At 48.4% G+C, this 24,618-nt stretch overlaps 1 protein-coding gene across 3 annotated transcripts in view; it reads right to left on the bottom strand.

Annotated features, from left to right (window-relative positions):
* Window positions 1-24,618, bottom strand: part of SETD2 (SET domain containing 2, histone lysine methyltransferase) — a 71,679-nt gene that overhangs the window by 1,325 nt on the left and 45,736 nt on the right. Inside the window, exons 14-21 of one of the 3 annotated variants that reach the window (XM_044425183.1) lie at window positions 18,828-18,876; window positions 18,154-18,322; window positions 15,522-16,200; window positions 10,991-11,125; window positions 9,960-10,099; window positions 7,216-7,327; window positions 1,789-1,869; window positions 1,339-1,440 (exon numbers count right to left, since the gene is read on the bottom strand). In XM_044425183.1, coding sequence (XP_044281118.1) covers window positions 1,339-1,440; window positions 1,789-1,869; window positions 7,216-7,327; window positions 9,960-10,099; window positions 10,991-11,125; window positions 15,522-16,200; window positions 18,154-18,322; window positions 18,828-18,876 — 1,467 coding nt within the window. The other 2 variants (XM_044425184.1, XR_006414218.1) reach the window with 2 other exon arrangements.

The following is a 24,618-nucleotide window of genomic DNA, read 5'->3' as shown; positions in this document are numbered from 1 at the left end:
GGCTCATTTTGCCAGGGACACCTAACAGATTCTACCCATCTGGACAAGGAGAGTAAAGTTCTGTTCAATCTGACAGGTGCGCTGACGTGACACAGAGGGTTCCGGGGCAAACGGCCCTGACTGGAACCTGCTTACCTGGCGGCCCCGGCGATCCTACTGCCCTAAATAGTCACTCAGTCTGTGCACAGGGTACAGGATGGCTCAGTCGGAGCCTTTCTTGCTGTTCTTTACAAGATTCAGATCTGAGGTTTAATTCAGACTTCTGTCCAGGCCGCGGGTTTATGCTAACTGCTCTTTAGAACCCAAGCCATGGTCTGAGAGCCAAATCCTGGGGCAACGAGCGATGCTTCGGAGGTGCTATGATGCCCCTTCCGGCATCGGCTCCATAAAGTTGCTGCAGTTTCCTGGTGCAGCAGCTTCTGGAGGCACAGCGGTGGCCATAACTGTGATTTCCCAAAAGCAGGTTAGTCCTGACCATGGTCTGTTCAGGCTGCAGCTTCGGATTCCAGTTTCCCAGCTGACTGCCAAGTCCAGCTCTTCAGCGGGCTTTCCTTAACTGTGCCGTGACACGCCTGAGTTGACTCACTGGTGGGCATTAAAGGTCCCCAAGCCTGAGGCACCAATGCCCAAATCAGATGCTGCCTCTAAATCCAAGAGATGGGAATGCAACGCATCCTTTCATGCACGCCACACTCCCTAGCAGAATCCCTTCAGATGCTACTTTTCCTTACTATTACGAAACAAAGGAAGCAGTGGGAAGAGCCAGGCCCAAGGGGCGCCAGTGTGAGACCCGTGCATGCAGTCCGACTTCAGGGAACTCTGCGGCGTGTGCAGCAGGCCTGCGCTTACACGCCCTGGAGAGAATTCCCTGCCCTACTGCCCTCTGCCTAATTCAACTTCTCTTCTGCATTTCTACCTGAGGCTTCCGCAAGACTTGTAACAGCCCAGAGGAAGGCCAAGCACCGCCCGCTTCCTCCAGGGGGACCGCATGTTCTATACGCATCTGCCCAAGAGTTCAGCTTTCCACCATGGGAAACTCAGACGGACACAATGCAAAGGAGATGTTTTTCAGCAGGAAGAGCCCGGCACAACGTTACAGAGAGTGAACAGGAGTGAGGGAACACGTGAGCTTTCCCCTTGCTGGGACTGCTGGGGCGAGAAAGCCTCAGTTCTCCCAAGAAAGCCTAGACCAGAAAAACAAGCTGGAGGAGAACATGGGGGCTTTAAACGCTTGCCTCTCTTTTGAGACCCCCCCACAACTATTTTCTAGCCCCAGTCCTGGCAGACTTCACTGGGCACTCCTACTGCGAACATGGGCCCCGTGGCAGCACAGAGTACCTTGCGCGCGAGGTGCTTGAAGTCCTCGGTTGTGGTTATCCGCCCAACTTTGCAGTCTGGCTTGCGGTACGGGTTCAGGCATTGTACAATGAACTGAGACATCTGGAGAAATACGGAAAAGGATATTAAATGATCCTTGTTAAAGCGACTGCCAATTTCATACAAATTCAGTAAGAGAAGAATGACTTGAAGGGGTGGTGGGGGAGAGGAAAAGAAGTAGATTTGGAACGATTTAACCAAAGTCTTCCAGATTTCACTTGGAAAGTTGCTCTGACCAAATAATTAGATGATGCAAGAGTGCTAATTTGTTATTTCTCTGGATGATTACAAAATTGACACATCACTTCAATATAAAAGACAGGGAAAGATATGCAACATCTGGATCAACAGCGCAGCATCAGGACAAAAGAAGCCGAACTTGCCCCCCGCAGAGGCTGGACAAGGCCTCACCTCCTTTCGGAACACTTCCTTGCTCTTCTTCGCCAGTTCACTTGAAGTGTCTGCTTCTGCTGTTTTAGGTTTCTTGGAAGACTAGGAGGACAGCAAAACAGATGGGGGTTATTTTTGAAAACGTCGGTTTTTGTTTTAGAGAGTGTGAAATGTGGGCATTGTTCTGTGCTTTCCTCCCTTTTTTAGCACAAATAGATCTCAGTTACACAGCGGCCAGGAAGTTTAACAGCATCTGCCCTGGACCCACAGTCCCTTAGACAAAGTGGGGTGAAAAAGGGGTGAGTGGAAATGCAGCCACTTCATTTGCAGCTGCAACCCCTGAAAGCTTCTGGGGACCCAGAGCTGTTCCCCCAGTCCTCCAAAGTTGGCCCCTTGTCTTTTAAAGAATTTGCAGCTGGTCAAAGAAAGACCCACCTGAAGGCCAGAACTGCAGAGTAAGGCATTGCTTTATGCTGTCTAGCCATGGAGGCTTTTTACCAAATAGCTGAGAATATTATTCAGGACGGAATTGAGAATACTGAATATTATTCAACATTACTCATAATACTACTACGAGAGGATTTAACATTAAGAAGATGATTAATTTAGATCATCATCCAATCCAGGCATTTCCAAAGATGTAAGCATGTTTCTCTTTCCCCGCATCGCCTCCAACATGCAGTATGATTTGAACTTCCCAACACAGCAGCTTGCAGAGTTTCACGGAAGGAAAAGACCGAAAGAGCCGGCAGTCCAAAATAATGGATGGAAACAGGGCAAGTTCAGGAAAGCTTTGCTTGTAAATTTGTCTGTGCCTTTCTAAGGTAGAAGAAAAATGTGGTTAGGTGAGTGCTCAAGTAACAGGCAGGGGAGCTCACCCAAATTGCTGATCAGACTTAAGCCAGAATCAATTAGTACAATAATAGCCACGAAGAAAACCAGAGGGCACCAAGCGGGAGAAGTCCTGAGAGTCCTGTGGTCTCATATGCTCAGCTTCCTCATTGCAGTACCGCCCTTGCAGGTGGATGTCCCTGACAGAGACCGTCCCTGTTTAAAGAGCCACTGAGCATGAACAGAGAATGGGATCTGCGTGAAGCTGGGAGATTTGCGGGCACAAACCTTTCTATCATCTCTCTCCGAGCCGGACGATACGAGAAGAGGAATGGCAGCTCTGGTTTCTGTTCGTCCGAGGAGGGCCGTGTTCGCACAGGGATGCTATGCATCCTGCTTGCTCCATCCCAGTCCCTGGAGTTCGGTCTTCCCCCACAGCCCACTGTGCCTTTGTGTAACACAACGTGAGGCTGGTCGCTCCACCGCCCTTCCCTTAACAGGACCACACATCCATTACATGCACAGCCGTCCGTTTTTCCTCTTGCAAGGAACCCAGGGCGGCTCACATGATCTTCCTCCTCTCCGTGTTATCCCCACAACAACCCTGTGAGGTAGGCAAGGCTTTTTAAAACCAATTTAAAAACTTTTAATTCCCTCGGGAAGCTCCAGTAAAGATCTGCACGAGGAACGAAAATAAAATCCAGGCTGGGGTATCCTGGGAATTGTACCCCAGCACATCTGGAGGGCATCAGGCTGGGAAAGGCTCCGGTAGAACATCTCAGATGTATACATAAAAATCAATTGCAGAATCGTAATGCAGGACCACAAAAACACAGCGGGGGGGGGGGAGCAGTTAAGCCGCTCAGTCAGTGGCGTCGCTCAAGTCCCCTTGAAACACTGAGCCAGCCGCCCTATGTCCTATGCAGGGAACAGGGGGCCAAGGGGCTGATCTGAGAGTTTAGCAGCTGTACACAGAAAGCTGCAGCCCTCAACACGATTTTGAATCGCCCTGAAGTACTGGCATTAACAGATCAACATCTTTTATGCTTATGAAATGTCTTTCATCGCTCCAAGACTGTTATGGTTCCCGGCTGTGAACAAGATCTGACTGTGGCTGCAAGTCTGTTCCTTCCTACCTTCACAGGACTGCCAGTTCTACTGGCTTCATTGCATGGGACTGGGCTATGCTTTACAAATTGTCTAGAATGTTTTATTACTCATTTCCTGGAGAACTTCTGCTGTGGGGCAACCAATAAATATAATAAGCAAACAATAAATCAGTTGTGCTACAGTGAATAATTCTTGCAAATGAGATGTATAAAATAGAGCACTAACAGCTTTCAATGATGTTCTCAAAAACCTAAGAACTATAAACATAATTTAACAAATCCATCTTATTAGACCTATAACCTTTATCAGCAGAAAGATAGCAGGATGCTTTAGGAATTTCCCCTATTATCTGCTGTGCAATTATTTGATAACAAGCCTGCTTGGTACGAATAAATATTTATCATCCAATTAATTGATGTAGCCAAGCAGTCAATGCTGCTGTAAACATTTTGATATCCCAGTTAAGGAACACAATAGGTCATTCTGATATTCGCTATATAGTATTTCTGCCTAGTTTTGGAACCACCGTTCTTTTAGCTTTTCCAGAATAAAGACTTCCACTAAAACTAGCAAACACAAACTGTACAAATATGAGTTTCAAAATGCATACTAAAGTCTGCCAAAAGCCCGTTCGCTTCTGCTTTGTTTTTCTCTCTATTTTTAAGCAGCTGGTTTGCCACTGTGTTAACAGAATGCTGACCTAGATGGACTGCTGGTCTGATACGGCATGCCTCCTCTAATGCTCTGACAATATTTTGGTTTAATTCTTCAACACGTGTTTCCCCCCTTCTTTTCTTCATACCTCTGATCTTGGGGGCTATTTTGTGAGTAAAGAAATGTTTATGTGTTGCCAGTTTAGGAAGAACTTTCTCCAGAAAATAAGTTTTTTCAAAGTTAGGCCCGCCTATGTTTTATCTCCCCAAAAAAGGCGACAACGCTTTTCTTTATCTTCCAACCATGAAACTCTGGAAGGTTAGTCATTATTCCTCCCCGCCCTCATTTTACAGAGGGGGACCAAAGGCTCAGAGAGGTGCCCAGGGCCCACCCAGAAAGCCTGCCGCTCTGCTCAACTTGGAATGCTAGCCTCCTCGCATTGAATGCCCTACCAGAAGGCCAGACCAGCTCTTGAAACATAAAACTGAAACTGGATCATTGGGACTCTATTAACTCCTCAGTAAAAATTGACTAATTTTTTCCAGCTGTCTACCTCATTTCCTGGGTACACAAAGAAGGGATCAGCCAGCAAACCAGAGCTCTTCTCTGGTATCTCACCTCCCCCCCAAACCAGCATATAATTTGAAACCTCTGAACGATTCCTTACATCATGCTTGTTCGGCATTGGGAAGGAGACGCAAACTGTACTTGTGTAACTGCAAGAGAGTCTAAGACAGGAGAGGTGGTGGGAGGGGAGGGCCGGCACTCCCTTTTTTCTTCTGTGGTGAAAAGGCTTAATTGTGAGAGCTTGGTAATTTGAACACACGTGCATAATTTACAGGGGAGGAACTTCTGTGGCCAGCACTACTCCAGCAGAAGTAGGTTTTGCCAGAGGCTAATGGAAGGGGAACAATTTGAGGAGCCCTCCCCACTGCCTTCCATATTCCCCCGTGATGCTTAACAAGGAATTACCGGATGAGCCATGTACCTGCAATGTGATTTTCCCTTTAGTTTTGGTAAGGAAGATGATTAAACTGCGCAGACGTAAAAGCCATGCAATATACGGGGCCAGTCCAATTTTTAAGGGATGTTGGCGGTCCAAGTGCCCCAGTCACAATCTGAACTCACAAGCAGGGTAATTAAACAAGCAAGCAACGTGCCCACAGTTTGCCACGCGTGAGTGGAAGCCAGTGTGAACCCCTCACTGCCACTCCCATTTTACAGCCTAAGGTCGCCCAAGCCAAAGATTGCTCTTGTGACATCCACACTTGGGCACTCTGGTTGTTAAGGGTTCAAACAACACAGTGTTAACCCAAGAACTAACTGGAAAAGAGCTCGAGATTATCTGATCCCTATGTGGCCAAGACAGCCTGAGCGCCACTAGATGGAAACCACAGGTGCTGCTCTAGTGGTCTCCTAAGAGTCTAGAGACATTTTTTGAAGGGATTTTTTCAAGGGGCTACGAAAGTAGAAGCAGAGATGGCCCCTCCGTCCCTAAACAAAGTTCGTTTAATGGAATGGTCTCTTGGGGTTTTAGGGTGTCCAAAGGAGTAAAAGCTGAACAATGAAGAAAGCTGGCAGGAAGAAAATGGATGCATCTGAAACGATGCTGGAAGAGTGCTTTGTGAATAGGCAGGACTAACAGACAGAGGGACAAGTGGGCCCTAGATCAAACCAAGCCAGAACTTTCCCTAGAAGCAGAAATGGGGAAACAGAGGCTGTTGCCCTGAGAAGGCAAAAACTCACTGGAAAAGATCATCATGCTAGGGAAAACTGAAGGCAGAAGAAGCAGAGGAAAATAAAAGATGGATCGATTCCATAAGGGAAGCCACAACCTTCAGGTTGCAAGAGCTGAACATGCCTGTGAAGGACAAACAACACATTTTGGGGGGATTCCATTCACAGCATCATCGTAAGTGGGAGAGGACCTGACCGCACAGGACAGCAGCACTCGGCCTCTATCACCCATACATGCACCCCAACACCCTAACGCTCTATATTCTGCGGCAACAGGGGGGAAAGGGGGCCAGAATGAATTCTACCTCTTTCAGGATTTCTCATGTTTCACCAGCATAAGCACTAGACCATTTGTACGACTCCTAAAAACCGAGTCCTCTGTGTTGCTCTGTGATTCCAGCTAACGAATCCCCATTACTTGGCCTCGGCTGTCCCTGTGCCATCAATGCAACGCATTCATTAGAGAGCCCAGGGAAAAAACAGGAAACCAACAGAGTGTACATCCATAATTTGAAAAAGCGTAAGGCCCGCCTCCAGGAACCAGTGAACAGCTAGCTAGTAAGTCTGAATGTGAAAATGCCTGAGACAGATCTGAAACCTAAGCCACTCAGCAATGCAGTCTCTTGACGTAGAGTTAGACACTGCAAGGGGAGCGAAGACTGTTCTTACTGAATAGGTTGTTGCAGTAAGTATGTCTTGCCAATTACATATTGCACTAACCCTGGTTAACACAAACTGTGGCTTGCAACCACAACACAAGCTAGGCGCTAATTCTGGTTTGTCAAATTCTGGGATTGCAGAGACCCAAAGGATTATAGCACTGTTGGATGCAATTCATTTCCATCCTTTGGGAAGTTATGTAGTAAGTTTAGCCAGTTCAGCTCTGAGGCCCATTTAAAAAGTTGTATTTGTTTTTAATGCAGAGATAAATCGCTTTTCTCCTGTCTGTCTGAGCTGAGAACCTAGGGAGCATCCTATGCATATTCAGACAGAAAAGGGTCCTGTAACACCCAGCACTGCCTAGCCCATCAGGCAGAGCTTTTCTTCTTCTAAACATACTAAGACTACACTCTTAGGCTGCTAGTACCAAGCAGATAAAGGTGTGCTACAACTCACCTTCATGGGGTTTTCATCATAGGTTGGAGTTCCAAGGTCCATTTCGGCTTCATGTTCAAGGCTGGCGTCATCTTCCGGACTGTCCCAATTTGGAGGATCCCACTGGGTTTGCCTGTAGAAAGAAGACCACACGCCGTGGACAGAGAAACCACACTGAGGTTTGAAGACTGAAATGTGTCTTCATATGCGATCTGGAAAGCCTCAGAACAACACAAAAGGCCCACCTAGTCCAGCCTCCCATGGTGACCCGCCGTGCCTCCAAAAATCCAAGGGCAATGCAAAGACTGCCCCCCGCCCCATGGCTCCCTGGAGTAACGTAACCCAGTTCCTCTTAATACACAAGGTTAACAGGAATTGACATTAATTCAGAGGAAAGGCAGGCAAAAGGCAAAGTGCCTAAGGGGCAAAAGCAAAACGTTAAGATGAATTGCAAGGCCATTTGCCTCTTATTAAAGGATGAATTATTATTGGATGAATTTCAGTTATTGCGGCCCGATGATGTGGACAAGGTGCTTGGACGAGTACGTCCTACCACTTACCTTCTGGACCCTTGCCCGTCTTGGTTAATAAAGGATTCCAAGCACGGGATTGGAACCTGGATCTTGGAAGTGGTTAACGCTTCTCTGAGGGAGGGTCGGGTGCCTGCTCCTTTAAAGGAGGCGGTAGTCCGACCGGTCCTGAAGAAGGCGTCACTGGATCCAGGGATGGCCGCTAACTATAGACCAGTGGCCAACATCCCGTTTCTGGGCAAGGTGTTAGAGCGAGTGGTGGCGGGACAACTCCAAGCACTCTTGGATGAAACTGATTATCTGGACCCATTTCAGTCCGGCTTCAGACCCGGGTACGGTACTGAATCTGCCTTGGTCGCCCTGTACGATGACCTGTGCAGGGAGAAGGACAGGGGGAGTGCGTCCCTGTTGGTTCTCCTGGACCTCTCAGCGGCTTTCGATACCATCGACCATGGTATCCTTCTGGATAGGCTGGCGGGATTGGGGGTCGGAGGCACCGCTTTGCGGTGGTTCCGCTCCTATCTCAACGACCGATTCCAGAAGGTGGTGTTGGGGGACTATGGCTCTGCGCCATGGCAGCTTTGCCATGGGGTACCGCAGGGTTCCATTTTGTCCCCTTTACTGTTCAATATCTACATGAAACCGCTGGGAGAGGTCATCAGGAGGTGTGGGCTGCGGACCCATCAGTATGCTGATGATACCCAGCTCTACCTCTCGTTTTCCACCAATCCAGGTGAGGCAGTGGCTGTACTGAACCGGTGCCTGGCCGAGGTAATGGGCTGGATGAGGGCCAATAAACTGAAGCTCAATCCAGACAAGACGGAGGTCCTGTTGGTTGGCGGTTCGGGCTTCGGAGAAGGTGACCTGAACCTTGTCCTGAATGGGGTTGCACTCCCTCCTAGGGACAAGGTCCGCAGCTTGGGAGTGCTCCTCGACCCAGAGCTTTCACTTGAAGCTCAGGTGACAACAGCGGCGAGGAGCGCTTTCCTCCAGCTTCGGCTGATTCATCAGCTGCGCCCCTACCTGGAGTACGACTGCCTTGCAACAGTGACTCATGCGCTGGTGACTTCCCGTCTTGACTTCTGTAACGCGCTCTACGTGGGGCTACCCTTGAAGACGGTCCGGATACTTCAATTGGTTCAGAATAGAGCTGCCAGGCTGCTGACGGGGACTGGACGTTATGTTCACATGACACCAGTTCTCCGTCAGCTTCACTGGCTCCCCATTGAAGTCCGGGCCCAATTCAAGGTGTTGGTAATGACCTATAAAGCCCTAAACGGCTTGGGTCCTGGTTACCTGAAGGAGCGCTTACATCCATATTTGCCCAGTCGCCCCCTGAGATCGGCGGGAGAGGCCCTTCTCCGGGAGCCCTCCGTGAGAGAAATTAGGAGGGTGGCTACTCGGAGAAGGGCTTTCTCAGCGGTGGCGCCTAAGTTATGGAATGCGCTCCCCAGAGAGGTCCGCCTGGCGCCGTCGTTATTTGTTTTTCGGCGCCAGGCTAAGACCTTTTTATTTAAGCAACATTTTAAATGCTAAATACAATTGAATTTTATCTGGCCAGGGCGGCTTATTTTATAATGTGAGTTTTAATTAAGATTATTTTATATGGATTTTAACTTGTTTTATCTATGTTGTAAGCCGCCCCGAGGCTTCGGCGAATGGGGCGGCATAAAAATGTTTTAATAAATAAATAATAAATAAATAAATAAAGGTGCTGCCGTTACATGGATGCTGCTGTACGAAACAACTCTCTTTTGAGCTGGCGACACTTACACTGCAGGCTTCTAATATAAATGAGATGTGACATGTGAACATACGGAGACTAAAAGATACGAGGGTGACAGCTCCCAGTATTCTCAATTAGGCATTCGTTGGCTGATACAGAACAAGCCACGTGTGTGCAGTCCTTGCCAAGAAGCTGCACCGGCTCCAGCCCCAAAGACAAGGCTGCTTGTGCTCCGGACAGGCAGAGCCCAGCTGGGGACGTCACTGGAGCGCCCGGGGGCAGGGGCCTGGAAAGGTCCACCTGCCGCAGGCCCGTCGTCCTTCCAAGTTACCAACCACACGTGCCCCCGACATTCCTAAATGAGAGTTACGCTGATACAAATGATAGTTACTCCAAAAGTCAAACATTTAAAGTTTTCGTTTTGCTTATCTTTTTGAGAGGTATTGTTTTTGGGGGCTGTTCAAGCAGGAAAGAAATATTAGCATGAAGGACATAAAGAGGTTCTCTACCTTGTGACCACGTGATAGTAGTAGATCTTCCCTTCAGGATCTCGGGCGGTTTTCCAGTTAGGAGGGAGGACGATGGTCTTGGGCTTAGGAGGAGATGGTGGGGGCAGGTCCAAGAGGTTGTTGGTCACCACCAACTCTGGCTGGAAGTGGAAAGCACACCACAACAAACATGCAGCGCATCGCTCTGTAGGAACAAGGCTGAATCGCAGCCAAATTTGCCACAAATGGAAAGATGTGGAGTATTGTCTAAACGCAACGTGAATAAGCCATTCAGCCAGGCCTGTATGCCCTTGACAATCAGCCTTTGTCTTGGGTCAGTATCATGTTTCAGAAGACTTGGTAACTTCTCTTGACATTTGTAAAACCTTATTCTCTGGGGAAAAAAAACCATCCGAAGATCCAGACATATCTGCACTGCGGTCAACTGCAATTTGAGAACCAAGTTACTCATGATCTTCCCACTCTGTTTTCATAGTTTTATAAAACAGACTCAGGGCCACCTGACCAATTAAACTCTTCCTACACAAAAAGGGAAGACATGGAACCACAAAAAGGTTGTTACAAGCCAAAGCTGGCGCATGTTTTACTTCTTTTGGTAATAAATCCTACTAACACTCATCACTCTTTAAACACACACAAGAGGTATGCGTGTCTCACAAGAGGAATAGCACCGAGGGTCAGACGTGGTGGCTTTTTCATTCCAGTATTGCGTGAATGACGTCCGGTTGTGAAATACCCATGTCGGTCACTCCGCCCCTCTCTCCTTCTTGGACAACATCACCGCCACCCCCTCATGACTCAGTCGGACATGGTGCAGACACCTTTGTGCAGCGTGATTTCACCCTGGCATGTGTGTAAGCGGGAGGAGATTTTTAACTAGTGCAGCCTAGCGAGGCGCTACCCGAGTGCGCCAAGCTGCCCCCACCCAGCGCAGCAGCTCGCTTCACCTCCACTTGCAGGTGAGATGCACAGACTCTTCCAGCCTCCCCTCTTCCTCCAGTGCCACACAAGCACTTACCCCCGGAGCTCACCTGCTGTATAGGTGGGGGCTGCCCCGTTGCTACAATAGTGGTCACCGCTGCCGTGGGCTGCACCACAACTCCCTGGGGATGAGCGGTGTAAATCTGCTGCCCCTGGATATACTGAAGGCTCGGCTGTGCATAGCTCTGGAAGAAAAGCGAGAGGCGAGTCAAGTTAGTGCCCTGAAAGGGAAATTGGCTTCCTGAGAATATGGAAGGAATATCGGGTGTGCAGGCGGAGGCAGGAGAAAGAAAGGGACTTGCTGTGGCCGTTTATCCTTCTCTGGGGGCACCCCAGAGCAAACAGCTCCCCCTATCAGCTCTCAAGCTGCAGGGCTGAAAGATAACCTATGCTCCCGGAGAGGAGCCCACAGCTCAGTGGTGGAGCACATGCTTTGCATGAAGAGGAACCCTTGGTTCAACCCTGGGCACGTCCAGTTAAAAGGGCAAGAGAGGAACATCAGTCTGCATGGATCGTATGGGGCAGATGACCCAACCCAGGTTAAAACCCCACTGGAGGGAAGGACTGGCCCTCAGGTTTCAGCTGCAACACTGCAGGAGAACGTGAACGGACTGATAAACCTGGAGCTATAAACTCAGGAATCACGACTCTAACCGAAGCACAGAACATCACCTCCCTGCGAGGCCTGGGCAAGATCCGAGGCTCCTCCATCCTTGCCTTCAAGCGCACCCTGGTCATCTGTCAGTGAGCAAGCCCCTCCATACCTGACCGATGTCGGCACAGGAAAGCCTTCTGCCCTCGGGGAAAAATGAATGCTCAGTGGGGGTCCCTGTCACCATCCCCCTGGGAAGGAACCCGCGCAGCACCCAGGTGAACACAGTCAAGTCTGCTTTTCTGCCTCCACTGTACCCTTCCAGTGCCATCCAACAGAGCCGTTCCGAGCAGTCCAGTGGCTTTTACAAATGGGCCCAGCGAATGAAACAGTGGAACCCTCAGTGCCCGCCGCGAGGAATCCGCACAGCACGGAGGGTAAAATCACTCGGATCCGCCAGGAGCTGAGCTCCATGGCTGATGCAACTCCTTTGGCTGAGGAGTCCAAGTTCACTGCATGAATTTCAGTTGCTGAGGCCTGAGGGTGTGGACAGGGCCCTTGGCCTAGTTCAGCCTACTTTGCTGCCTGTATGCTTGACCCCTGCCCATCATGGCTGGTCATCCAAAGGAAGGAAGGGGTGTGTCCCGGGTCCTGAAGGCTGTAAATGCCTCTTGAAGAGAGGGAGTGGTCCTGGCCTCATTAAAAGAGGCCATTATTGGACCTTTCCTGCAGATGACCACCATGGTCCCTGGTGACACTTGCTGGCCAAAGTGTCCAAGTGGGTGATGGCTGGCCAACTCCAGACACTTGACTGAAACATCATACTGACCCATTTCAATCAGGAGTCAGACCTAGATTCGGAACGGACAGGTTGCCCTGTGGGATGACCTATGCGAACGAGAAGAGAGGAAGGGAGAATGTGACCCTGCTGGTTCTCCTGGACCTCTCAACAGCTTTCAGCACCATCGGCCATGGTATTATTCTGGATAGGCTGGTTGAGTTGGGAGTAGGGGGCACTGCTTTGCAGTGGTTCTGCTCCTACTTGACTGGCCATGTCCAGAAGATGGTGCTGGGGGAGGACTGCTCTGCACCCTGGCATTTCTGCCTTGGAGTTCAGCAGGGCTCTATTTTGCCCCTCATGCTTTTTAACACCTACCTGAAACCACTGGGCAAGGGCCGACAAGGAGTGGGCTGAGTTGTTATCAGTACGCTGATGACACTCAGCTCCGTCTTTCTTTTTCTTTGAACCCAGGTGTGGCAGTGGACGTTCTGAATTGGGGCCTGGCCTCGACAATGTATTGGATGAGGGTTAAGACAAAGATGCTGTTGGTGGGGGGTTCAGATGGGCAAGAAGTCGCCTGCCCTGGATGGAGTCGCACCCCCCTAAAGAACAGGGTTCACAGCTTGGGGGGGGGGGTGCTCCTGAACCCTGAACTGTCCCTGGAATTCCAGGTGGAGTTGGTGGCCAGGAGCACCTTGTATCAGCTGAAGCCGATATATCAGTTGCGGTTGTATCTGGACAGGCAGGACCTGGCAACAATTAGCCATGCACTGGTCACCTCTAGGCTGGGCTACTGCAATGTGCTTACACGGGGCTTTCACTGAAGATGGTCCACAGAATAGGGCAGCTAGACTGCGAAGGAGGACTGGCAGATACATTGACATAAAGCCAGTCCTCTACCAGCTTTATGGGCTTCCAATTGAGGTTCCGGCTTAATTCAAGCTGCTGACACTAGTGTTTAAAGCCCTAAATGGCCTGGGGCTTGAGTATCTAACGGAGCGCCTCTTCTCACACGAACCTCCCAGTACCTTAGATCTGCAGCTGAGGCCCTTCTGAGGGAGTCCCCTCCTCAAAATAAGGGGGGTGGTAACTAGAAGAAGGGCTTTTGGGGGAGTGGCACCCCAACATTGGAATAAGCTTCCCAGAGAGGTTCGCCTGGCACCCTCTTTATACTCTTTTTTGGCACCAGGCAAAGACCTTTTTATTTTGATGGGATGCTTGTTATTATTAGCATTTTCACAATGGGGTATGCCTTTTATGAAATCTCTAGTTCTGTTAAGTGGGTATGCCTTTTTTACCATTTTATTGTTTTAGTGTTTTATTGGAATCATGATCTGTTTTTACATTGTATTATATAGTTTTACTGTTGTTGTAACCTGCCCTGGGAGTTGCATGGCTAATGAGGAAGGTTAGAAATCAAATAAATAAATAAAATTTCTGATGGTGGGCAGGCCTGAAGGCAAAACTGAACCCACCTCTGCCAGCACAAATCTTTTCCTGCTAGTAACTCAGCCCTAGGAGATGTACTTCCAACATTTAGCAATGGGGAATACAGCACAAAACCCCAGAAACAATCAAGCTATTTGTGGTTTGGGTCCTGGAGGGCCCCATTTCTGATGTTCTGCCTGCCTGGTATAAGGCAGGAATACTCTGCGAGCACAGGATGGAGTATTTGCCTCCCTGTAGGTCAGCTTGGGCTCCCATCGATAACACCACTGCCATCTTGGCTGTTTACAGCAGCTGCAGTCAAAAACATCTGGAAGGCATGAGCAGGACCACTGAGTGGTATCCCAGCTTCTTCCACTCCAACAAGGCACAGTAGAGCCAGCTGGGGTCTGGAAGAAGACAAGACCCTACTGAAAACCTCTGGGGAGGAGATGGCCTGTTCCCGAGAACACGTTTCATCTGAACTCTTGGCCGTAGACAGCATCTGATCAGCTTGTTTAAGAATAAGCTGCAAGGCACTGGTTTATCAAGTCAGCAAGGCTTCTAATCTGAAAAGCTGGCCGTCAGACCAGGATGGGCGGCCCAGATCCAGAGGCCACACAAGGTTCCACTGAATGCACGAGGCACAAGGGAGAAGGGGTGTCTGTAGCACTACAGCGCACAAAGGCCGCTGCCGTCCGCACAGCCCGTCCCACCCAGTGCCACCAACCCTGTGGCAGCTCCCCAGGGTTGTGGGCAGCCTCTGGCCCTGCCCTTTGGGGTGATGCTGGCAGGCTGGATGGGAACCGTCTGCATGCAGAGCGGGGCAACAGCACCGAAGCAGGGCGTCCTGTGCAGCACAAGGCGCTGGGTCCCGGGGAAGAAAACGGCCTCCCACAGTCGCCCACACCTGCACTGGACCAAACCCGGATGCCGGTGGGCTGCACGGAGGTGCCCTTAGGCAGCGAATTCGAAGAGCAGCCGAGGAGCAGCAACTTTGCTTTGTAATGCCCTGACAGAGTTGCGCGAGGGACTTTCTGCTTCGGGTGGCTAGCACAGCACGCCCTGACCTGGGCATGGGGGACGGCAGATGCTGCACTTCAAACTGCCGGAAGCCTCATGCCAGGCTTGCCCACAGGTCTCTTCCCCTGTACATCTGCCCTCCTCTCTCTGCCCAGCGGACGAGTCCTCCCCATCCTCCGGGTCTGGAGGCAAGGCGGCTTTCTTGGGGCTCATTTCGCAGGCCCCTTAGGAGGCTCCCCACCCAAGACGGAGAATGGGAAGGAGCCAGGAAAGCCACTGGGTGCAACGCCCTGGTGGTGCAGGACACCGATTTACACCAGTGGACTGTCCGGCTCCACCTTGAATGTTTCTAGCTTTCCTAGTTGTTTGCCCACAACCTCTCTGGGCGACTGGTTCCACTGCTGCACTCCTCTGAAAAGCTCAGGCCTCCATGGCAATGCCTACCTGCCCTCCCCCACCCCAATAAGCCAAGCACGGAGTTCCCACCGCCGCACTGTGAACAGCCTCGTTCCGAACACTGAACCCCGCTTCCGAGCAACTCTCGGGGAGCCTGCCTGGAGTCCCCAGGGCCGGATCGGCAAGGCCAGCACTGCCAGCTGAGTTTAGCTTAAGAGTTTTTACGGCCACTAAGCAAGCCTTAGGAGCGGCATGTGAGATATACCTGGAAACAGCTGGGTGGGGGCGGGGGGAGGAGAGAATGGAGGAAAGCCGGAAAGCCACCAAGGAGGCTGCTGCACCGCGTCCAGGCGAGGAACGTTACCTGCACGATTGGGGGCGTGGTCTGGGAATAAGGGGACGTTACTCCGTACACCGTCTGGCAGGCTTGTCCTTGGTAGTATATGGCTGGCTGCGACTGGGCAGGAGAATAGGGCGGCTGCACGGCTACTGGCTGCTGGCTGGAGTCCCAGACTCCGTAGCTCTGGCTCTGCACCGGACCGGGCGCCGGCACAGGCAAGACGGTGACGCTCGGCTCCTGGTGGACCACGGGGTCGCCCTGCGCTACGTACTGCGGCGTCGACACCTCCAGGGTCGTGGCCACGTGCTGAACCACAGGCACGGGCTGAGGGGCAGTCAGGGTCGGTTCGATCGCGTGCCCCACCAGAGTCTGAGGGTGCTCATAAGCGGCCGGGGAGCACATGGGGTCCATGCTTGGAGTGGGGAGTAGCACCTTCCCAGCATTGGGGTTGCTGGGATCCACGTAGGACTGCATGGGGTAGCCTGGGGGGTAGCCCATGAAGGTGTGGTGAGAGGCATTGTAGCCCAGAGAGTCATAGGGAAGAGGGGAAGCCATCCCAAGGTTCTGCAGCTGCTGCTGCTGCTTCTGGGCCTCGCGCTGGGCCACCTCCTGCTCAAAGAGCTTCCGGCGTTCTTCTGTGGACAGCTTATTCCGGTCCTTGATCCGGACTTTCTTCTTGGAAGCTGTGGCTGGTGTGTCATATCTGAGGAAAAAGCAAACAGAGTTACACTATGCTAGGGCATTCCTGCAGAGCTTCCATTAATTCTGTTTTTCACTTTTATCTCCTTGGGGTAGTCAGGAGAGCTGGTGTAACATTGTGACTGGCTATAACTCATCAGGTAGCTTTAGGCGACTCACTGTTCTCTGATCCTGAGTCACAGATTGTACTCACTGGAAATACAGGGTAATCATATTGTCGTACCTTGAGGGAGCATGTGCTACTGGCATACTAAAGTGGCTTGTGCATTGTCCTCCTCTCTGAGAGCCCATAGGTTGGGGTGAGAGCCAGCGACCCAAATAGGAACATCATCCCAGGGTCTCTCCAGATACCTAAATCTCCATCCAAATCTTCACATGGTCATTTATGTTGTGAGCCGTCCTGAGGCTGTGTAGCAATGGGGACGGCATACAAAAACTTTAAACAAACAAACAAATAAACAAACAAACTTGGGGCTCTGCCATGATTTTGCTGAGAAACATTAAAAGCAAATTCCTTTTATGTTGGTTCTTCTTACGCTGGTTCCAAGGTATTAAAAAGGCTCCTTGCACTTGACTTTGACAGCTGAAACTTCAAGGCCCTTAACAGGGCAAGGCTTTGCCTATCAGACAGCCCTGGGCACTTGCACATGCGTGAAAGCACTGAAATGGAGGAGCTGTCAGTGGTTTTGTTGCACAGAACAGAATATGTGCGAATACTTTCGTAAGCATGTTTCAATATTTGTTTTGCTGCTTTTTGAGAGCTGTGCAACTGTACAACTCTGAATAGCTGATACGCGCAGAGTTTGCTTGCAGTGTCGTGATCAACAGCTGCTGTGAAAGTGAAGCAGGCAACAACCACAGACACTGACAAAGATGGCCTGCAGCGGGTAATTTTGCTACTTTGCATATACCCAGCAGTTGTTAGAAAGAGCGGTCAAAGGAAAGGAAAGCTTTGCTTGCAAAAAAGGGTGGTAACTTTTTGATTCTGCCAAATCACTGCGTTTTTCTGAAAGGAAATATGCAGACATGAATCTGTGTATATATACATTTGTGCAATTCCTGGTGCTCAAAAAAGAGGACGGTGAAACAATAAATAAATGTTGTTCCAATGTACCACTTGGGCACTGGTGTGGCAGCTGTCACTGGGTTTTTTTGCAACTCTTGCCGAGCAGCTTGCCAGCAGAACCTCACAAGTGAGACTAAAATTGCTCTGCCAAGTTCAAATGACAAGACAACCTAAGGTGGAGAACGCAAGCGTAGGGCAGATTAACCAAGAAAAATCTATGCCTTCTGTGTTTGCAGGAGACTCTAATAACACAAGCTTCTGAAATATTATTGAACAAACTCCATCACCTCATATTGTCTTGAACCTGAAAAGGATTAAGTGCTCCACAGCGGATAGCTGAATGACTGCCTGAAAGGTTCTAAGAGTCACATCTTATCAACAGCAAAGTGTTTAATATTTTATGTATCTAGGCAATATTTTATGTATCTTTGCTATGGTGATTCCACCCTGAATTATGTTCACTAGAGCATCCACATCGTTACCTTTTCAGGTACTTGACTATATTCATCCTGTACTTGTGCCCTTTTAATAGCTCTGGGTGTTTTTATGGTTTTGCTTTCCCTGGAAAACTAGCAATAACTTGTGCTGGCTTTTGATTTCTATTGACTGCTTGTAGTTTTACTCTCATTTTATCCGCTGCTTGGGCAGATTTTAAACATGTTTACTCTTGCCAGCCACACTGGGGCTCTGGCAGTAAGGGTGGTTATAAATTTAGGTAGTACAAATAAATGCTATTTCTTGGCTTCAGTCCTTCTCGTAACTGTGTTTGGACATTCTGACAACTGGGCTATAGAAATTTCCAGATCTGGTAGTCTCTCTCTGTCTGGATATCATCACTTGACAATTTCTCCCAGTCATTATCTCAGGAAGTTCAAGAAAAGCAGAACACACCTGTCATCTGGACGCTTGGTTCCTCGCTCATATGCAGATGGAGGCGACAATGAATCTCTGCGTTTTTTCTTTTCCTTACTTTGACTTTGCCTTTCAGGGTCTCGCTCCCGGCTCAGGGTTTTTGGGGTAGCAGCTGGGTCTCGAGGTGCTGTCTCTCGCCCGCGATCAGCTGTCAGAAATGGGTAGGTGGTATTAGCATAGCCATGTCTTCCACTGGGAGCATTGCTCTGTCCAGGATTTGGGGGGGGGGGGTGTTAACTGTTAATTAGGGGCTGCGGGTGGCACAGTGGTTTAAACTGCTGAGCTGCAGGGCTAGTTGATCGAAAGGTCGCCGGTTCGAATCTGCACAATGGGTGAGTTCCCGTTGCTCCGTCCCAGCTCCTGCCAACCTTGCAGCTCGAAAGCATGCAAATGCAAGTATATGAAAAGGTACCACTTCGGTGGGCAGGTAACAGCGTTCTGTGCACCTTGGTGTTTAGTCATGCTGGCCACATGACCACGAAAACTGTCTGTGGACAAACGCTGGCTCCCTCGGCTAGGAAATGGAGATGAGCACCGCCCCCTAGAGTCAGACACGACTGGACTTTAATGTCATGGGGGAAACTTTTACCTTTAACCTTTAACTGTTTATTAAACTGCTTTAACAAAACTGAAAAGGCACTTTGAGTACATACCATTGGTCTCTTTTTCTGCTTGACTTTTCTTTGGGATCCTGTACACCTCCTATGAAAACAGCACAAGAATTAAGTCAGTCTGAGTTGCCAATTTAGCCAAACTCTGGACCACAAGAAGATACAGGGAGATTATACAATTCCTACAAATGCAAAATTTGTTGGGATCAAAACCTGAGCACTTTCTGAAAGAGATTTAAAGACCAGCTGCATTCAAATATCCCATCTTTATTTAAATAGCCCCTTGAACTACATTTAGGGGGACTGAGAGGCTTGGGCAAATTCTTTTCCAGACTTCTTTCTTTTCTCATCATGTTCTGCCAGATTAGACTTAATGGAAAAAAATACTCTGATTAAATCAGGAAGCCATGAATTAATACTCATGTGTGAAAAGAGAGAGGGAGGGAAAAGGGAGAAGATTCAAATGCAGCATGGCTTCGTCACAGTCTTCCAAACCACTGTTTGCCGGATTACTGGAATGAAGCCTTTGGTTTCATGGAGTGACAGGGAATGGAACTGGACCTACAGGCAACACTGGGCCCATTTCAGAATCTACCGGTCCACACTGCATTCTGTGACACAGAGTAGAAAGAGATGCACAGTACCAGCATTTCTAAGTTACTGGCCAAGTGGAGTTTCCAGACAACAAGAAAATGCTGCTCACATTAAGTCCTTTCTTTGCAACTAGCAGAAAGATGGCACATAGCAAGCCAAGGAATGAAGGGCAGTAAGAGAAGAGTCTGAATTTAACGTTAAATTAGTATTAGGTTTTACATGGAATGTTTTTCTGCTTTAACAAAGGGGGAGAAAGCTTGGGTCTCTACCCAGAGAAAAAGGGCAAATGAGAAATTTAATAAAAGTGATGACTTCAAAAGAGTCTGAGGCCTTTAATAATCAAATTAGATGAGAAAATCTAGTGACTTAATTCACAAGACACTAATGAGGAAAGGGAAAAATAGGGCATAGGGTATCAAGAAATAACATGCAGACGTTGCTTTAGGTACAGGCTGAGCAGTCTCCCAACTGGACCTCATGATTATCTTGGCTGTTTCTCTCTCAAACAGCATAGCTTTCAAATCTGTATCAGTGCAGCCATAAATTGCAAGAAAACAGAGGGACAGACAGACATTTCTTGCTGAAAGAAATGCCAGCAAGAGCAACACAACTGAAACTTTTCATGGTGAAGAAACAGTGTCAGCAACACAAGATCTTTTCCTGCTGCAATGTTTCCTTGGGAACGCAAGGCGACTCAGTGCAGTCTACAAGGTCAGCTTTGGAGAGTCTCGCAGCGGGCTAGTTTTTATTTTTTTAATTTGTACCATGACCATTACGTCATGACCAATGTGCACGGCACTTGACAAAGTACAAGCAGAGAGGTCTCTGCTCCACGGAGCTTACAACCTGCAATTCCACGTAAGGAACGCAGCAGAGGAATTGGAGCAGAGTGAGTGTAAGGCTCAGCCGTGGAAGAATGAGCGCATGTGCCCATTAATTGCGCTAAGAATGGAAAGCTACCTCTTCAGACCTGGCAGACTGTCATCACAGCTTCCCGGGACAAGCTGCTCAGAGGCCAGTGCCCAGCCCATGACGGCTCCATCCCACCTAGGGCAGCCTGCTTGGGAAGCACTTCACCCCTACCCCAAGCTGGAGGATTATTTGGCTCTCGTGACAACAAAGCACATCTCAGGGAAGTCGGAGGAAGCAAGAAAACCAACCCAGGAAATGCAGGGGCGAGAAAAGCCGGCCAAATGCCCCTTTCCAACGGGAGCACAACAGGGCTTTGCAGAAGTTAATGACGTCAGCCTTTAGTATTCCTGCCCCACAGCACAGGACTGCTCAGCTAAGGTCTTAGTAAGATGCACATCACAGATCAGCAGCACAGGGTGGCTCCCTGAAGGAGTAACTTTTCCTGCTTAATTGCCAAGACCATCTTCAGAGGCTCTTCTCTTGGTTCAGTTGCTTGCAATGGTGTGATCAGTGACCACTAGGGAAGGAACTTCTCTGTAGCGGCCCCCGGTCAAGTGAAGTCCCCTCCCCAGGAAGACCCATCTGATGCCTTCACAGCAGCTTAGAATTTAATCATTCATTCAATATACTGTCCAATTACTCCTGTCTTGGGACGGTCTTACAGTAAAAGTGGCGCAAAATGAAACGCACAGCACCCAATTTATTCCAATAAAATAAAACCCACATTAAAACCTAAATCAAATAAATGGGAAAATAAAGAGTTTTTAGCCTGGTGCCAAAAGGGATAGAGTGTTGGCACCAGGCAAACCTCTCTGGGAAGCGCATTCCATAACTGAGGAGCCACCGCATAGAAAGCCCTTCTTTGGGTAGCCACGCTCCTAATCTCCTCTAAGGATCAGTTGCTTGGATCATTAACTTTACTGATAATCACAGCAGAAAGATGTCCTCACAGGAGTTTACAATTATAAACAAAACCCTGAGCAATAAAAAACCAAAATAATACAACAATGAAAGTATCAAAATGGTTTTTAATATTTGGGGTTTTGTTGCTGATTATAAACTTCTGCAAGGGCATCTGCCAGTTGGGCAGTATATGAAAAATAAATAAATCTGCTTGAGGTCAGTCCTGGCTTCATCATCACAGTCTTTCATTTAGCTTCTTTGAGTCTGCATGATGTCCTGTTCTTTATTTGGACTTTTAAGAGAACTTTGGACATTCTAACCACAGTGGCCATGTGCTGCACCTTTTCCAATCTTACTTGACTCTATTACAGCGGCTTTAAAATCACTTTCCTGAAGAGATCTGACCCTGCCCCCCACTGAATACATTTCTGATCCCTTGCTTCTCTTTTAACTAATCCCCTTATTTTCCACAAATTCCCCATTTAGAAATAAGTAGGAGTGTGCTGGATTTTCTAGGCAAATTCCCACTGGCATATGCATGCAACCATTCAGAGCGCTAATCAATGGCACAGACTGAAAGAGCTCCTTTGGCTCACGCACTTGATTTGAAACTTTGTGCAATCTTAGACCAGTGCTGGCAGCCAAAACAGAAGGATGCTGGGAAAGAATCACCGTCACTGCTCTGCCCCAGCATTTTTAATCCTTCTGGCTTCTTTGGGGGATGAAGTCAGCTATGAACCATCTATTCTGGTGCTCACCTGCTCTGAACTGAATTTAAGCCAGACTGCTGTAGTCCCTTGCAATGGGACAACACTAAACTGATCAGTATGGATTCGCTTTATTTTAAAATTTTAAAAGTTTGGCCTACTAATTTGTACCTCACTCTGTAGGACTTATGTATTAAATAACTACAATACAGAAGCTATGCTATGCATTTCGATATGCTAATCTTTATTGTCAACTGTTTCCAAAATAGCTCACTGTGGAAGAACACCAATTAATTGAAAAACTTCCAACTTTTGGCTCCCCCTTGCCAACCATCCAATTATTTTCAAACACCCCTCCTTCTCAGGATACGCCTGTCATGCAGCATGGGACCTGCTCTTCAGAAATGAAGCCGAAAGCCCTTAGCCTAACAGAAATAGTGCCACTGTCCCTTAGATCTTGCCATTTCCCTCTTGTTGTAACCCAAGCTGACCTCTCCCGATTTTAATTCACCCTATAGGCCCAGGATGCTGGCCCATCAGCGGTTACAAACTGAAGGCAGTTCCGCACAGTCAAAAATGTCCTTGCATGAATAACAGCCAACTATTTTTTTTCCAGTTGTGTCATGGGGCCACCTAATCACAATGGTAAGGATGAGGCCACCTTGTTCCCTTTCCCGGGAGGAAGAGCCAAGCATGCCCACACACAGCTGCCAACGCAGGGCCTGCCCTCATCCTCTTCAAAGTCTCTTTGGGGTGATGGCATTACACCTCAGGTGTGAGAATCAAGGGCTAGGCTTCATTCAAATCTTGTCTTCATCAGGTTCCACCCACGAAGCCACAATGCACAGGCAGACTCTGCATCCCCATGCACCAAATCACTTTTCCTCTACCTTCGGGGGCACAGGGGTAGAACCTCAGGCACAGGGACCTTATATGACTCTCCGGGGAGGCACAGCAGGCCAGGGACTCTTCCATCAGACCCAACTCCTCTCCCCAGCCGCTGGGCAACAGAGGTTTCCCAGCTTTTCTACAATGATGAAATGCCTCACCTAAGGTTTAATTAATGGCAGCAAGAGTTTTAAGCTCAAAATACCTTTTTGTCTCAGTCATTTTGCCTTTAGGCTTATCCACCCTTGGAATGTGAACTCCCCCAAACATCTTCTAAATATATTTCTGCCCTCAGGAGGAAAAAGATTCTGAACTCCTGTTCTAGGGAGAACCAGGTTCCACTCTACCTTACCAGACTACACCCTTATGGCCAGGCACTATCTGCAGAGTTTCAGAGTCAGAGATATGGTCCAGGTATGTCCAGATACCTGAACAGGCGGAACCTGGCAATGGTCATTCATGCACCAATAACCCTTCACCTCGATTACTGCAGTGCTCTCTTCCCTTGAAGACAGACCAGACACTTCAGTTGGTCAAGAAAAAGGCAGCAAGGCTGCTAATGAGGGCTGGCAGATATGACCATATAAAGCCAGTCCTCTGCTATCTCCAGTTAAAGTCTTATCCCAGTCCAAAGCATTACCACTTGTGTTTAAAGCCCTAAACAGCTTGTGGGCAGGGTATCTAAAGGAGCTCCTCTCCCAATGTGCCCACCCTTAGATCATCAGAGGTCCTTCTTATGGAGCCCCCTCCTCAAGAAATAAGGGGCGTGGCTACAAGGAGATGGGCCTTCTTGGCAGTCGCACCCTGACTTGGAACCAGCTCCCCAGAGAAGTTCACCTGGCGCCCTCTTGGTATGATTCTCAGCACCAGGCAACGACCTTTTTATTCTCCCCAATATTTTAATTGCTAGGATGAATTTAATGGTTTTAAATGGGTTATCGCCTTACAATGGTACATTAGCACCTGCTGCTGTGATTTTATAATTTTCCTTGGATAAATTATGGGTCTGTGACATTTTATAATGGTGTGGCTATACTTGCTGGATTGTTATTTTATTGTTAGATTAACTGCTATTTTAATTGTATATTTTTCACTTTGTAACCCTCCCAGGGAGTCTTATGGCTAATGGGACAGAATAAAAATCAAATAAATAAATAAAGGAACCCTCTTTCCTCTTCTAGAGGGCTGTCCTTTCCCTTCTCAATTAAGCCAACTGCACCTTATATTATAAGCTCCTGGGACTTGCAAAGTAAGGGCAGAGACTTCAGGATGTAGAAAACACAAGCTGGTCAGATGACACAGTAGTTAATTAATGTAATTCCAAAATGTGCACATGATTGTAGATTTTCCAGCCACTACATATGTTATGGAACAATGTGTGAGTTATCCCATGAGGCTTGGCTCTATGGAACTCATGGCCACAGCTTTTATTTAAAGCTCCTAATTAAACCTCACAATTAGGCAACGCTGCTTCAAGCTATTGTCTTTTTATCTGTGGCCAACCTTTCTAAAAAAAATGCAACTGAGTAGCCAGCTTCCTACTGAGACTGAAAATGCCACTAGAGAGAACCTTTCAAAATGAAAAGTTAGTATGTGCATTCAGGTAAATTATTTACAGAAGAGAATATAAAGCCCTCTTCAAATAATAGGCTGACATTACTTAAATGTTCTTAAATTACATATACTTGGTCACCATTCCTAATAGTCTTCCTCCACGAAATGAACTCTCAATGTCAGTGTACCAACAATTTTAAGGGGATATGTGTACCACACCTTCTCCTGCTCACATGCATGGATTTTATTTTTATTTATTTATTAAAACATTTTTA

The sequence above is a fragment of the Varanus komodoensis genome, unplaced genomic scaffold, assembly GCF_004798865.1.
Source record: "Varanus komodoensis strain SLA01 unplaced genomic scaffold, ASM479886v1 scaffold15, whole genome shotgun sequence".
Classification (NCBI taxonomy): Eukaryota; Metazoa; Chordata; class Lepidosauria; order Squamata; family Varanidae; genus Varanus; species Varanus komodoensis.
The sequence above is the reverse complement of the archived record's forward strand: the minus strand, read 5'-3'. Positions and strand labels throughout refer to the sequence as shown.